The sequence below is a fragment of the Dama dama genome, chromosome X, assembly GCF_033118175.1.
Source record: "Dama dama isolate Ldn47 chromosome X, ASM3311817v1, whole genome shotgun sequence".
Taxonomy (NCBI): Eukaryota; Metazoa; Chordata; class Mammalia; order Artiodactyla; family Cervidae; genus Dama; species Dama dama.
The window spans coordinates 10653332-10668443 of record NC_083714.1 but is presented as its reverse complement, the minus strand read 5'-3'; the positions used below and the strand labels follow the sequence as shown (position 1 = coordinate 10668443).

The 15112-nt window shown below is 37.7% G+C and overlaps 1 protein-coding gene across 2 annotated transcripts in view; it reads right to left on the bottom strand.

Moving 5' to 3' along the window:
* Nucleotides 1-1221: 1221 nt before the first annotated feature.
* Nucleotides 1222-15112, bottom strand: part of RADX (RPA1 related single stranded DNA binding protein, X-linked) — a 73748-nt gene continuing 59857 nt past the window's right edge. For both annotated transcript variants that reach the window (XM_061137120.1, XM_061137121.1), the window contains exons 13-14: nt 12135-12302; nt 1222-1410 (exon numbers count right to left, since the gene is read on the bottom strand). In XM_061137120.1, the coding sequence (XP_060993103.1) occupies nt 1280-1410; nt 12135-12302 (299 nt within the window). In that variant the 3' untranslated portion in view covers nt 1222-1279. The remainder of the gene's footprint in view (nt 1411-12134; nt 12303-15112) is intronic.

Here is a 15112-nt window from a genome sequence, read left to right as displayed (position 1 = left end):
GTTATTTAAGTATTAACTTTTCCCTTCTCCAACATTTATGTGGCACTAAAACTGAACTGCCTATTTAAGTTTCTAATAGCTTAATATGAAAACCCAGATTCTATTTGATAAACAAGTTTTAAACCCATATGGAAGAATCAATCATACTGGCTCATTTACCAAGTACATGTAGGTCTATTATAGGTCAAAAATATGGAGGAAAGACACCAAATACATTCAGAAAGAGACAAGTTTTAACTTCTTTAATAATACATTCAAAATTTTAACACGAGGAGGATTCACTATTTTAATTAACTTTAAACACAATTTTAAGAACAAAAGACCACACACTGGTCATAACATTTAGAAATTCAAAGGGTATGAAGTCACAATAGGGTGGAAAACCTTACGACAACTGAATTCAGTATGCTCGTTGTACAGCTGACCAAACTAAAGGCCAGGGCAACTGGAATATAACAATCCACACGTGCTTTTGAAAATGACAGGAACTACCTAGGTTATGAGAAACGCAGGTTGACTGCTTTAGAGGAATGTAATCCTCAAATTAGCAATTTAGAATTTTCCACTGTAGTCTATGGCCATACCACCTGTCTGTGCCTGATGTTGTCCAATCTCAGAAGCTAATCAGGGTCAGGGTATGGTTAGCATATGACCACAAACTTCTGGTTAGAACTTGGATGGGAGAATCCCATCATAACCCAATTAAAAATGGAAAGATGCTAAATGTCCATGAAAAATGTCCAAGAAAACTCTTGTAAGTTGGGATGCCTTAATGCTGAGGCTGTAGAATAAAATGGCTACACAAATAGCCACCCCTGGTGGCTCAGATGGTTAAAAAAAAAAAATCTGCTTGCTAACGCAGGAGACCTGGGTTCCATCCCAGGTCGGGAAGATGATCACAGGGAAGGGAATGGCAACTCACTCCAGTATCTTCCCTGGAGAACACTATGGACAGAGGAATCAGTGGGCTACAGTCCCTGGGGGTGGCAAAGTTGGTCACGATGGACACTTTCACAAATAGAACAGTGAATACAAATTCTAAGTCAAGATAATACTCACATAGAAACAAGTAACATGAATTTTCTTGATACACAAGAATTGTTTTGATGATCTTTTCAAGTAATGAATTTAAAATGAAGTGTGGTAGCTCCAAAAACTTTAGAATTTATGTAATATTCTTGCTGAGAAATGGTTATTGAAATCACAAACAAAATGACAGAATATCTTTAAAGCAATTCTTTATTTATAACCTTTAGTAATTTCTTAAATTTGCCAATTTTTAAGAAGTTTTATTTGGTTTATAAATTTTGTGCAAATAGACTTCTGCTTTATTGTTCCCCAAACTACAGATATCCAAGATACAGATGACATGTGATCTATCCATTTTAGCTACTGCTTTGATAATATCACCTAAAAGTAAAACAGATGAAAAGTATTGTAAAATAGATAAATATTTACTTGGATTAAGTATCACAAAAGCTGATTTTTCTTATAATTAACAGTGTCTCTTATTTTCCCCCTCTTCCCTCCAATTCATCACACATATTCATCGAGTTATGTCACAGTAATCCCTGCAGATAACAGTGAATACATCAAACAAATGTTACAAAAAATGTCAATATACAAGCTGGTACTCCCCATAATTAATTAATTAACTAAATAAATCTATATATTTTCAAGGTCATTTAGGTGCCAAGTAAACAGTTTCCTAGTACTCCTCAAGGATATACAAAGAATAAACTTTTCTTTTCTTTTTTTTTTTTGTTTTTTTGTTTTTTAAACTTTTCTATTTTGAAATTCAATTATCTATTATTTACAAAACTTCTAAGACATAAAGCGAAGTAAGAATAATAATTGAAGCTGCTTTTAAAGTATATTTCCTTTGAAATAGCTTTATTAACTAACACTTAGCTTTGGATATTCTTAAGCACCTTTATCAAGAGGGGATTGGCTGAGACATTAATGAAAATGGCAGAGTACAGAATTTCAGGGCTCTCTCCCTCCACTAAAGCAACTTATAAGCTGGCAAAAAGCTCTCAGATCAGCTTTTGCAGAACTCTGGAATTTAGAACAAAACTTAACCACCTGGTGAAAGATTAATGAAGGGAGATTCTGCTGCACTGTGATAAGAGTGTGCTTGTTTTGAATTGCCCACCTACTCCCCAAGTCAGCAACAGTCATGAAGATGGCAGCTTGCCCTCCTGGTACAGGTTGCTGGCATCAGAGGGAGCAATGCTGACCTTTTTCTCAAAGATGTGGTTGTGTATTTTTGATATGTTAGGCAGCTCCCTCAAGGTCAGATGCAAGAAACTGCTTTTGTTTTACCCAATTTGGAGCATCCCCACGACTAGGGTAGCTTTCCCAGCGGCTTTTGCCGAAAGCACATTAAGGCAAAAGCATTGATCAGAGCAGACAGAACAGGAGATAAAGTTGGGACAAGCAATAGACAGACCAAAAAGCCTGGGGAGGAAGGAGATGGGGAAAGAGATGTGGTGGGGGGGAGTATTATTGGCTTTTTAAGACTTCCTGTGTATTTCAAGGAATCAAGGTGGCCACGTATATGCCCAGCGCTGTACGCATGTTCAGAAAAGGTCTGAGAAAACACTCAATGTTCACCTCCGGCTAACCATCAGTCTCTGCAGAGCAGAAATGAGGGCTAAGACAGGATCATAAACAACTGGCTAAGTACTGAAGGGGCTTCCCTGGTGGCTCAGTATTAAAGAATCCACCTGTCAATATAGGAGATGTGGGTTCAATTCCTGCGTGGGGAAGACCCCTGGAGAAGGAGAGCCTGGCAAACCACTCCAGTATTCTTGCCTGGAGAATCCCATGGACGGAGGAGCCTGCCAGGCTAGTCCATGGGGTCGCAAAGAATTGGACACAACTGAGCGACTAAACAACAACAAAGCACCAAAGGGGTGCCACAACACACAGTCAATCTGCAAAAAATGAGAGAGTACTGTTTTTCTTTTCTTCCTTTTCTTGGGTAAAATAGTATTTAAGGAATCTCTTTCAAAACAGTACCTGACCACTACTAAGCTACTGTATCACAGATTTCTGTGACTACGCATGACAAAGATTTCATTTTAAATATGAGAAGATTAAAACATTTAGAGGTTAAATAAAATAACCAAAGTCACAGGGTGATTCTAAACTGGACAGTCTGGCATCAAGGTATGGGCTCTGAACCTTTTGTGCTAGAGCTACTTCTCTAAAAAAATGTGCTAAAAGGCTAGCAGTGCATCTACATTTTATGGGGCCTGAAAAGGTACAGTATTTGAGGGCCCTCTTTATGAAACAGAAAGAAAAATACCTCCAAAAAAAAAAAAAAAAACCCAGAAGGGCCTTGGAAGGGATTTATGCAAGTGAGAACTCCTGGAGCTTAGATTTCATCAGCTTCACATGAAAGCCACATCCACCACAAAATCTGATGATTTTTTTTTACATCTTTAATAGTTTTACTTATTTTTGTCTCTGCTGGGTCTTTGTTGCTGCATGGGCTTTTTTTTAGTTGCAGAGTGGGGGCTAGTTGCAGTGCACAGGCATCTCACTGTGGTGGCTTCTCTTGTTGTGGAGCACAGGCTCTAGGCACGTGGGCTTGAGTAGTTGTGGCATATGGGCTCAGTAGTTGTGCCACATGGGCTTAGTTGCTCCGAGGTATGTGGAATCATTCTGGACCAGGGATCAAACCCACATCTCCCACACTGGCAGGTAGACTCTCTACCACTCAGCCACCAGGGAAGCCCCTGATGAATTATTTAAAATTGTGCAAGTCACTAACACACAATGAATATAATAAAAGTGCTAGGTCTTCCCTGGTGGCTCAGTGGTAAAGAATCCACTTGCCAATACAAGAGACCTGGCTTTGATCCCTGATTCGGGAGGATCCCACATGCTGCAGAGCTACTAAGCCTGTGTGCAACAACTACTGAGCCTGTGCTCTAGAGCCCGGGAGCCATAACTGCTGACCCCATGTGCTGCAACTACTGAAGGCCTTGTGCCCTAGAGCTCGTGCTCTAAAACAAGAGAAGCCACCAGAACAGAAGCCTGTGCACTGCAACTAGAGAGCAGCCATCCTTCCCCACTCCACAACTAAAGAAAAGCCCATGCAGCAACAAAGACCCAGCACAGTGAAAAGATTAAAAAAAAAAAACAAAACTTGCTAGTACTATATAGTTTTCTTTTTCTTTGATTGGAATGGACTTTAATCCAGATGCTTTGGAAAGATTTTAAGATCTTCAGATTTGATGCTAACAACAGAAACCCAAACCTTAATAATTCTAATTGTTATCATGTCATTTATAAATATTGAGTTACACAGTACCTGCAACAAAATGTATAAGTGAGTCTTCTGTTTAGGACTCTGCCTACTTGTGTAAATGACAACCTCTCTGTGCTTCAATCTGCTCATGTAGTAACTACATCATAGGCTGCTGTGAGGATTAAATGCATGAAAAAGCACTTTGGTAGCTGACATAACAATTAAATGTCAGCAACCATCATTTTCTACTTAAGAAAAACTGGTATTAAATTACAAATTTTTGGAGGTTTTCATTAAATGTAATATTTCTTCTCTTGTTATCATACTGATTCTTTTCTATTTATAAATGTATTTTGATGGGCAGTAAAACAAAGTGTCTTACAAGTTGTAAATAGATAAAATGTGCTTTACACAGTTGCCTATAAAAAGTGCTTTATGTAATCCAAGCAATTCATACTATAAACTTCATTCTTGTTGTATGCAACTTTTGCTATCATGTAAATAAGTTTAAGTAAACAGAACTAATAGATACCCTGCTTAAAAAAATACACTGCTATTAAATTACAATGTTATTATTTATATTACAAAGGAATTGTTTCAAGAGGATTATAGATTTTACCTATAAAATGAGCTTCTCTACATCTCATTTTAAATTGTTAGAAGTACAAAAATTGTATATTTTTAGTAACATCATATATGCATAAGGTGAGTGTGACAAAGGAATGCTATGTGTTTACCACTCCATTTCCTATTCATGGTCACATGGGAGACAAAGTGCCCTGGCCTCCCTTTAGTTAGGTTAGCGTTAGTCGCTCAGTTGTGTCCAACTCTTTGCAACCCCACGGACTGTAGCTTGCCAGGCTCCTCTATCCATGGAATTTCCCAAGCAAGAATATTGGAATGGGTTGCCATTCCCTTCTTCAGGGTATCTTCAAAAGCCAGGGATCAAACCTGGGTCTCCTGCACTGCAGGCAAATTCTTTACCATCTAACTGAGTCACCAGTTAGGTTGAGATAATGTACATAAGTTCTGGCAAATGAGAATGTGAGTGGAAATGATGTAGCAGTTTTTGCTCCAACACAATTACAAGCTAGTCTCCTTCATCCCTTTCTTCCTCTGCCTAGACAACCCTGGAAGTCATTTGTTCCTGTTGAAGCTGCAGCAGGATGGAAGCAGGTTGCATTCCTGAATCACTGCTGGGGAGAAAGCTAATAACTGATTGCATCAGACTTGACTTGAGCAAGAAACAAACTTTTACTGCGTTAAGTCACTGAGACTTTGGAATTGCTTTGTACTGCAGCACAGTCTAACCTATCTTGTAATATAGTGTGTCATTCCTTTCTCTGAACATAATATCTGAAATCCAGATTACCTAGAGGATAATAAAATTATTTTCTTAGATATGTTAAAACCTTTTCATACCATGTTATGCTTCTGAAATGTTTATCAATGGAAACTGCTTTCAAAAAGGTGAGATGTGTGTGTGTGTGTGTGTGTGTGTGTGTGTGTGTATACACATACATATATTATTGTACTTAAGAGTTAAAAGTATAATAGCAATTTCAATATCGTATCAGTATTATTCAACAAATGACTTGGGAACTATGGCTAATCCCTTGGAAAAACATTAAGCTGGATCCCCCATCTCATTCTCTATACCAAAATAAATTCCAAATGGATTAAAATTTTAAACTATAAAAATGAAACTATATTAACAAAAGCAAAAACAACAACAACAAAAAAAAATGCCCAAACAACCCAATTCAAAAATGAGCAAAGGACTTAAATCAACATTTCTCCAAAGAAGATATACATGTGGCCAACGAGCTCATAACAATATGCTCACTATCATTTGTAATTAGGGAAATGCAAATCAGAACCACAATGAGATATCACTGTAGGATGGCTGTTATAAAAAACAATCAAAAACAGAGCCAAACCCCACCCCGCTAAATAATGTGTTGGTGAGAATGTGGAGAAATTGGGATCCTCGTGGATTGCTTATGGGAATGTAAAATGGTACAGCTGCTGTGGAAAATGGTTTGCTGGTTTCTCAAAAAGTTGAATATAGAACTACCATACAACTCAGCAATCCAACCCTAGGGATATTCTTAAAACGACTGAAAGCAGGGACTTAAACAGGTACTTGCACACCAATTTACATAGCAGAACTATTCACAGTGGTCAAAAGATGTAAACAAGCCAAATGTCCATCAACAGATGAATGAATAAAAAAATGTGGTACATACATTCACCAGAAGATTATTCAGATATAAAAAGAAATGAAATTCTGATATATATTATAACATGGATGGACCTTGAGGATATTATACCAAGTTAGTAAGTCAGACCGAAAAGAACTAAACTGCATTACTTCACTTAGATGTCTAGAATGGGCAAATTCATGGGGACAGAAAGTAAAATAGAGGTTATCAGGAGCTAAGGAGAGGGGGGAATGGGGAGTTATTGTTTAACAGGTATAGTGTTTCTGTTTCCAGATGATGAAAATGTTCTGAAAATGGTTAACATTGATGGTTGCACAACATTGTAAATGTACTTAGTGTCACTGAATTGTACACTTTAAAATAGTTAAAGTGGTAATTTTATGTTATGCATATTTTACCACAATACAAATTATATGTGAGTAAAAAAAGATATCAAAGTATAAGGAAAAAAAAAACCCAGTGAATTAAAAAAAAATCTTGGACTGAGTGATGTCTTCTTGAGTCTGACATAAAATCAATAGCCACAAAAATGAAAGACTGATATATTTGCATACATAAAAATAAAATTACTTAAAAAATCAAAACAAGATTCCCATTGAATAAATTTCAAACTGATAAAAGTATTTGCAACACACAATGAGGGTTAAATTTCTTCAGTATGCAGCAAGAAATTACAAATTAATTAAAAAAAGAACTCATAGAAAAATGGAAAAAACTAGCATAGAAAGTTCTAGAAAGTTCACAGAAAAATATAAATGGCCAATAAATATATGAAGATATTGAACCTTAGAAATAATTCAGAACCACAAATGAAAATAATGATACATTTTGCCTATTGTCTGCCAAAGATTAACAAGACTGATACTATCTAGTATTTTTAAGGGAGTGAGTCAAGTGGCACTCTTTCTTTTGGTTGAAGTGTGAATCGTTATAACCTTTTTGAAGGACATTTTGAAAATACCTACCAAAATTTTGGGCTTCCCTGATGGCTTGGACAGTAAAGAATCTGCCTGCAATGCAGGAGACCCAGGTTTGATCCCTGGGTTGGGAAGATCCCCTGGACAAGGAGATGGCAACCCATTCTACTATTCTTGCCCGGGAAATCCCTTGGATAGAGGAGCCTCATGGCTACAGTCCGTATGACAAAGAGTCACACGACTGAGTGATTAATACTAACTTTTCACTTATACCAAAATTCTAAATTTGGTGACATCTAAGAAATAGGGAAAGGAGTACATCAAGGCTGTATATTGTCACCCTGCTTATTTAACTTATATGTAGAATACATCATGAGAAACACTGGGCTGAATGAAGCACAACCTAGAGTCAAGATTGCCAGGAGAAATATCAATAACCTCAGATATGCAGATTACACCACCCTTATGGCAGAGAGTGAAGAAGAACTAAAGAGCCTCTTGATGAAAGTGAAAGAGGAAAGTGAAAAAGTTGGCTTAAAGCTCAACATTCAGAAAACTAAGATCATGGTATCTGGTCCCATCACTTCATGGCAAATAGATGGGAAACAGTGACAGACTTTATTTTTGGGGCTCCAAAATCACTGCATATGGTGACTGCAGCCATGAAGTTAAAAGATGCTTACTCCTTGGGAGAAAAGTTATGACCAACCTAGATAGCATATTAACAAGCAGAGACATTACTTTGCCAACAAAGGTCTGTCTAGTGAAAGCTATGGTTTTTCCAGTAGTCATGTATGGATATGAGAGTTGGACTATAAAGAAAGCTGAGTGCTGAAGAATTGATGCTTTTGAACTGTGGTGTTGGAGGAGACTCTTCGGAGTCCTTGGACTGCAAGGCGATCCAACCAGTCCATCCTAAAGGAAATCAGTCCTGAATATTCATTGGAAGGACTGACGCTGAAGCTGAACTCCAATACTTTGGCCACGTGATATAAAGAGCTGACCCATTTGAAAAGACCCCGATTCTGGGAAAGATTGAAGGTGGGAGGAGAAGGGGATGGCAGAGGATGAGATGGTTGGATGGCATCACTGACTCAATGGACATGAGTTTGAGTAAACTCCCAGAGTTGGTGATGGACAGGGAGGCCTGGCGTGCTGCAGTCCATGAGGTCACAAAGAGTTGGACACAACAGAGCGACTGAACTGAACTGAAGAATTCATCTTACAGATATATAAGTGCACAAAGATTATAGATTATATACACATGGGGCTTCCCTGGTGGCTCAACAGTAAAGAATCTGCCTGTCAACACAGAAAACGCGAGTTCAATCCCTAATCCAGGAAGATCTCCTGGAGGAGGAAATGGCAACCCACTCCAGTCTTCTTGCCCATGAACAGAGGAGCCTGGCAGGGTACAGTCCATGGGGTCACAAAAGAGTCAGACCCAACTTAGCAACTGAACAACAACAACATACACACACACACAGATAGATATAGATACTCATAGCAGTACTGTTTGTCAGTATAAAAAACATTTGGAAACAATCTAAATGTCCATCAATACAGGACTAATTAAGTAAATACTGGTATAGCTACACAGTGGAATATTTATAGCTACTAAAACAAAAGAGGTAGCTCTCTATATATTGATACTAACATGAAAGCTATTCAAGTGTTAAAAGATAAAAGTTGGTTATAAAACCATGTTTAGTATAATTCCATGTATGTATCTAAGAGAGAGAGAAACAGACTGTATGTGTGTGTGTGCGTGCATGTATGTGTGACAGAAAGAATACACTGTCACATGTAAAAATAATTTCTTAAAGGATTCAAATACAGGGTATCTCCAGAGAGTGGATGGGCTGGTAGAAAGGGATGAACCTTCAAAGGCAGGGAGGGAAACTTTCAGTTTTACCCTATACCTTTTGGTATTGTCTGAATTTTTTTTTATTTTATTTTTTTTGTCTGAATTTTTAAATTATGAACATGGACAGCTTTTATAATAAAAAACTAGTTCATAAAAATGTTGAAAAGATGATACCAATGTTATACTGTAAGCCACTGCATTACATTATTCTGTATATTTTTTAAAAAATTAATTTATTTTAATTGGAGGCTAATCACTTTACAATATTGTGGTGGTTTTTGCCATACATTGACATGAATCAGCCATGGGTGAACATGTGTCCCCCATCCCAAACCCCCCTCCCACCTCCCTCCCCATCCTATCCCTCTGGGTTGTCCCAGTGCACCGGCTTTGAGTGCCCTGTTTCATGCATTGAACTTGGACTGGTCATCTATTTCACATATGGTAATATACATGTTTCAATGCTATTCTCTCAAATCATCCCACCTTCGCCTTCTCCCACAGAGTCCAAAAGTCTGTTCTTTATATCTGTGTCTCTTTTGCTGTCTCATGTATAGTTATCTTTTCGTTTGTAATTACGGAGAGAATGGAAATATTTCGAAACAAATTGATCTGTGTTCAAATCCTAGCTGTTATCTATGCTGATGAAACTCTCTGATCTTCAGTCTAATCATCTATCAACAGGGGATAATAATGTTTACCTTGCAAGGCTCTTGTTAGGATTAGTTGTAACTTATGTAAAATGTCCAGGCACAATGCTTTGCACAGAGCTAAATGGACACTATCATTATGCCATGAAAAATATGGTATTCCATGTTTGAAATGAATTACCTTGCTTTTGATTATGTCACTTCTCTCTATTCTAGAGATTCTTGCCCTTCATGTCCCAAATATTAACTGCTCTGGTAGAATGGTACCAGGTAATCTGACATGATCATGTTAAGTGACTGCTGGAAGAACTTTGGCACTAGCAAGTAGTGGGTAACTGTGAATTTTGTCTTCATTTTTTTATATCGTTAGTAACGTACACAGACAGCAGAAGAAACGTGACAGAAGTGGATACTGCAAGCAAGATACTGCAATGAAGCAAGAGCAAGAGTTCCACAAACATTTAAAGTACAGATTAGGTCCCTAACTACCAAATCTGGAGTCACTGACAGTCTAAGGAGCTGAAATGTAAGAAGTAATGTGTGTGCATGCTCAGTTGCGCCTGACTTTTTGTGACCCCCATGGACTGCAGCTTGCCAGCCTCCTCTGTCCATGGGATTTCCCAGGCAAGAACACTGGAGTGGGTTGCCATTTCCTCCTCCAGGGAATATTCCTGACACAGGGATTAAACTCGCATCTCCTGTGTTTCCTGAATTAGCAGATGGATTCTTTACCACTGAGCCACCTGGGAAGCCCCGAAAGAAGTAATACTGCAAGTTATATCATCTTTAAAATGGACTGTGGGAAAAATAAAGAACCTCTTACAAAATTGGATACTTAAGTTCAGTTTGAAGTGAAGTGTTAGTTGCTCAGTTGTGTCCGATTCTTTGTGACCCCATGGACTGTAGCCCACCAGACTCCTCTATCCACGGAGTTCTCTGGGCAAGAATACTAGAGTGGGTTGCCATGCCCTTCTCCAAGGTATCTTCCTAATCCAGGGATTGAACCTGGGTCTCTTGTATTGCAGGCAGTTTCTTTACCATCTGAGCCACCAGGGAAGTTCAGTTTGCAGTAACCATTACTGCCAAAAGTTACTTCATCATCAGGCACAACTGCTAAGACTTGTTTAAAAACAACATACACTCAAGAGTTTCATCAGCTTAGAAAGACCCACCACAAAATCCCAAGATAATAAGGCCTTTCTTTAGTGCCTTTTTAAAGGGAATATTCAAATAAGCTCAATGAAAATGGCTAGAAACTTTACCACATGCTTAGGAAATAGAAATGACAGAAGAAAGTGAATAGGATAAGTATAATTGGACATATAATTTTACTCATATATAAAAATGATTTAAAGTTCAGGATGTTATATAGCAGCCTAAACAATTCGTTGGTTGAAGGGTTTTACTATTGGGATTACACACATGCTTAGCAGTCCTCAAGGAATTTATTGCATAGCACTTGAATAACTAAGTAATTATAAGAGAAAACAATTGTACTGTACTATAGTATGGGACTTCCCTGGTAGCTCAGCTGGTAAAGAATCCACCTGCAATGCAGGGGGGACCCCAGTTTGATTCCTGGGTCAGGAAGATCCCCTGGAGAAGGGATAGGCTACCCACCCCAGTATTCCTGGGCTTCCCTGGTGGCTCAGATGGTAAAGAATCTGCCTGCAATGCGGGAAACCTGGGTTCTATCCATGGGTTGGAAAGATCCCCTGGAGGAGGGCATGGCAACTCACTCCAGTATTCTTGCCTGGAGAGTAACCATGGACAGAGGAGCCTGGCGGGCTATAGTCCATCGGGCCACAAAGAATCAGACACAACTGGGTGACTAAGCACACAGTATGGAGGCACTGAAATTTCAGGCAATTATAAGGTGAAAGGACAAACTGTCTTGCCTGAATTAAAAGGAGAGAAGAGTAGAAGCTGCACTGTTCCATATGCATACCACTTCGGTTTAGCAAATACTTACATTTAGAAATGTATTATAAAAGAATATTCTTAATGCCAGCCTGGAATAGAAACCATTAATCTATCCAATTTTATTTTAAAATGTATTCTCATTTATCTTTGGGTACTTTTACCAAATAACTCTTTAAACTGTATCAAATGTTAAAGCTAGAACTGTTTATATAGTAACATCTTAAGGTTAGGACCGTTTGCATTATTAATTAATTTTATTTTCTGACTGCATAGATACTGAGATTGTCTTACCTGCAAGTCCTCTTGAACCTGTCACTTTTTCAGTGGCAGTTGATGCCTGTGGATACACACAGCTATAATTCATGCAGGTTAATAATGTGTCTACTTGAGATGTTCGGATATCTTGTGGAGAATACATGGGGAGGAAAGCCACATCAATTGCTATCTCATGGTTCAGACCTGTTATAGAAAAATCACACATTATTTTATGAATACATTCTACTGATTAAAAGGGCAGACACTTTGGAGCAATCTAGCATCATCATTGGAAATAACAGTCCCAAATCTTTTACATATTGATGGACTGCTTAAATTTTAGTATCTAGAGAACAGGCTAGTCACAAAAATGAAGACATGTAGAGAATTTTCATCATCATTTATGATAGATGCCATTACAGGACAAGAGAATTCAGAGATAACTACTGGTTTTCTTACTGCCATTTTGGACTTACGGTATAAGACTCAAGCAAGGCCAGGGATGGAAGTACCAAGGTTCCATTTGTCCTCAAACATACAAGAAAAATTTCAGTCACTCACCATTAGGGCTAGAAAAGGTTGCAGCTTGGGGGAATCACGACCATGCATCCTGACCTATGTCTGTTGTCTCTTTATGAGGGTCAGTGTCAACAAGGGTGGATTAAAAAAAGACTTCTGACAGGCAAGGGTTTCAGCTGGGTCTTCAAGCATGAGTAGCATTTAAATAAACAGCGAGAAGGGTATTTCAGGTAGGACAGGGAGAAGCCAAAAGTACAGGCCAGAGTAAGGAAACCATCTTGACTGGATCAAGGAAAAATATGCAGAGCACAGCTTGAAAACTCTGAATTTCACCCAGACACTCAAACCAGAAACTTAGAAGTTATCCTTAACTGTTCCCTTTCATTCTTCCCTGATATTTAGTCAGCAAGTCCTATAGATTCTATGACTTCAGTATCTACCCTATTCATCCCATAGCAATTCTTAAGTATAGAGCATGAGCCAACGATATGCAAACAAGTCCTTCCAGTTAAGCTGTAAACTGATCCAGAAACGCAAGTCCATTCTTTGTTTTTTATGGGTAAACAACACTAAGTTCCATAGCTTTAACTTAACAAACAACTAAGGGCTACTTAAAACTTTTTAAGGATTATTAAAATCTGGTATTCATAAACTAAAATAGTCATACCATCTAGAATTTATTGTGGGTTCCAGTTCAGTATTATAACTCCCTTATAACTCAGCAATGCTGCAAAACTCATGTCAGTGTGCACATACTGGTATTCTATTTCCTTGATTCTAATACCAAATCTAAGGCATACCATCAATTTAATAATGGGTTTTCAATAAAAAGAAAACACTGCATTAAATGTACCCATTAACCATAAGATGCATTCCAACTTGGAAATGTAAAAAAAGAGAAAGAGTGCTTTAGAATTGAGAAAATATCAAGTTGAAAACCTTGATTTTTAGGAAGATAGCTTTATTATCATTGTGTCATTGATACTATCATGAGTTGCTTTCTTAATTATAGAATACTGTGAGTTTAGCTTCAACATTACTGGTAAAATTTGTCATGAGTTGTTTGGCTAAAACTAGAGTTCAGAGTGCAAATGTATAAGTAAATATGCCCAAGGCCCCTGAACCTGATGTTCCTGTACATAGAATGTTCTTTCCCCAGATAAACACACGGCTTGCTCCGTCACCTCCGTTAGGTGTCCGGTGAAATGTTATTTTCTTAGGGAGACCTCCTTGACCACTCCATTTAAAATTTAGCCATTTCCAATGACAGCACTCTCCAACATTGATCACCATATCTCATTTCACCACAGGACTGTTATCTTTTGCATTAACTCATGTAACCTCAGTCCCCAGAACAGCACTGAGCATGCCTTAGGAGCTCAGTAAATATTTGTGTGAAATTGAGTAAAAGAATGTATACGTGCACATTTCAATGTACAATTTTCAACTAGTTAGATTTTAGGACATTTGTGCACTGTATTCAAATATAAATTCATCCATATTCACAATAGCAAAAGAGATAAACACAATATCCTCCCCACAATGTACAGGTATAATGCACTTCAATGGTGACAATTTATGTGTTACTTAGGTAACTCACAACATACTACCTAGGTAAGTGTGGCAATATATGTGGATTATATTAAAAATTAGAGAGAAATAGAAAATCAAACAAATAAGCTCATATTCCTCATTTGTAAAGTGTATTGTATGCAATTTATGTATCTTCCTCTCAAATTCTTTGTTATCACTGTATTCCTTTTCCAATGAAAGTCTGTGTGTTTGTGTGTGTATGTGTTGGGTAGGATCCCACCACCTAGCATAGTACTTGGTATATGCTATATTTTATGAAATCTAAGACATCATTGTTTTTTAAGATGATCAGTTTATACACCACTAAGGAAAAAAATACTACCAATTAAACAAAGGCATGGCATCGATTATAAGATCCATATCCATTTTAAAAGATGTTAACATATGGGGAAAAAAGTGTGTCTTACACTGATGAAATCTGATAGTAGGTACTTAAGGTTTAAGGATTAAATTACTTTTATTATGCAATGGAATATGGGACAGAATTAAGGGGTAGCAACAGTAACCCATACAATCCAGTGTGCTGCTCCATTTGAGATACAAGAATGAGAAGCATGTCAGTGGAACAGAATATCCTAAGGATACAGCCAGTGAAGAAACCAAGAGTGAGGGAATCCAGTTCTACTCAGATTTTAATGGTTCAAGTAGGCTTCAACATGGAAGGAGGCATACCTCAGGGCTACAAATAATTGGTCCTGATCCTGCAAGCTAGTACCAAGGAGGGCAGGAATTATGTTGCTTTGTTTGGTTGCTTTAATAGGAGAAAAAATCAAGATAAGTATAGCCTTATGATTTCCATGTAACTACAACATATTACATTACTTTGATGTTACAGTTAATGCAATTACTTACTTACAATTTGTGATGATTTAAATGCATTTTTCAGAAAAGGAAAAGAATGA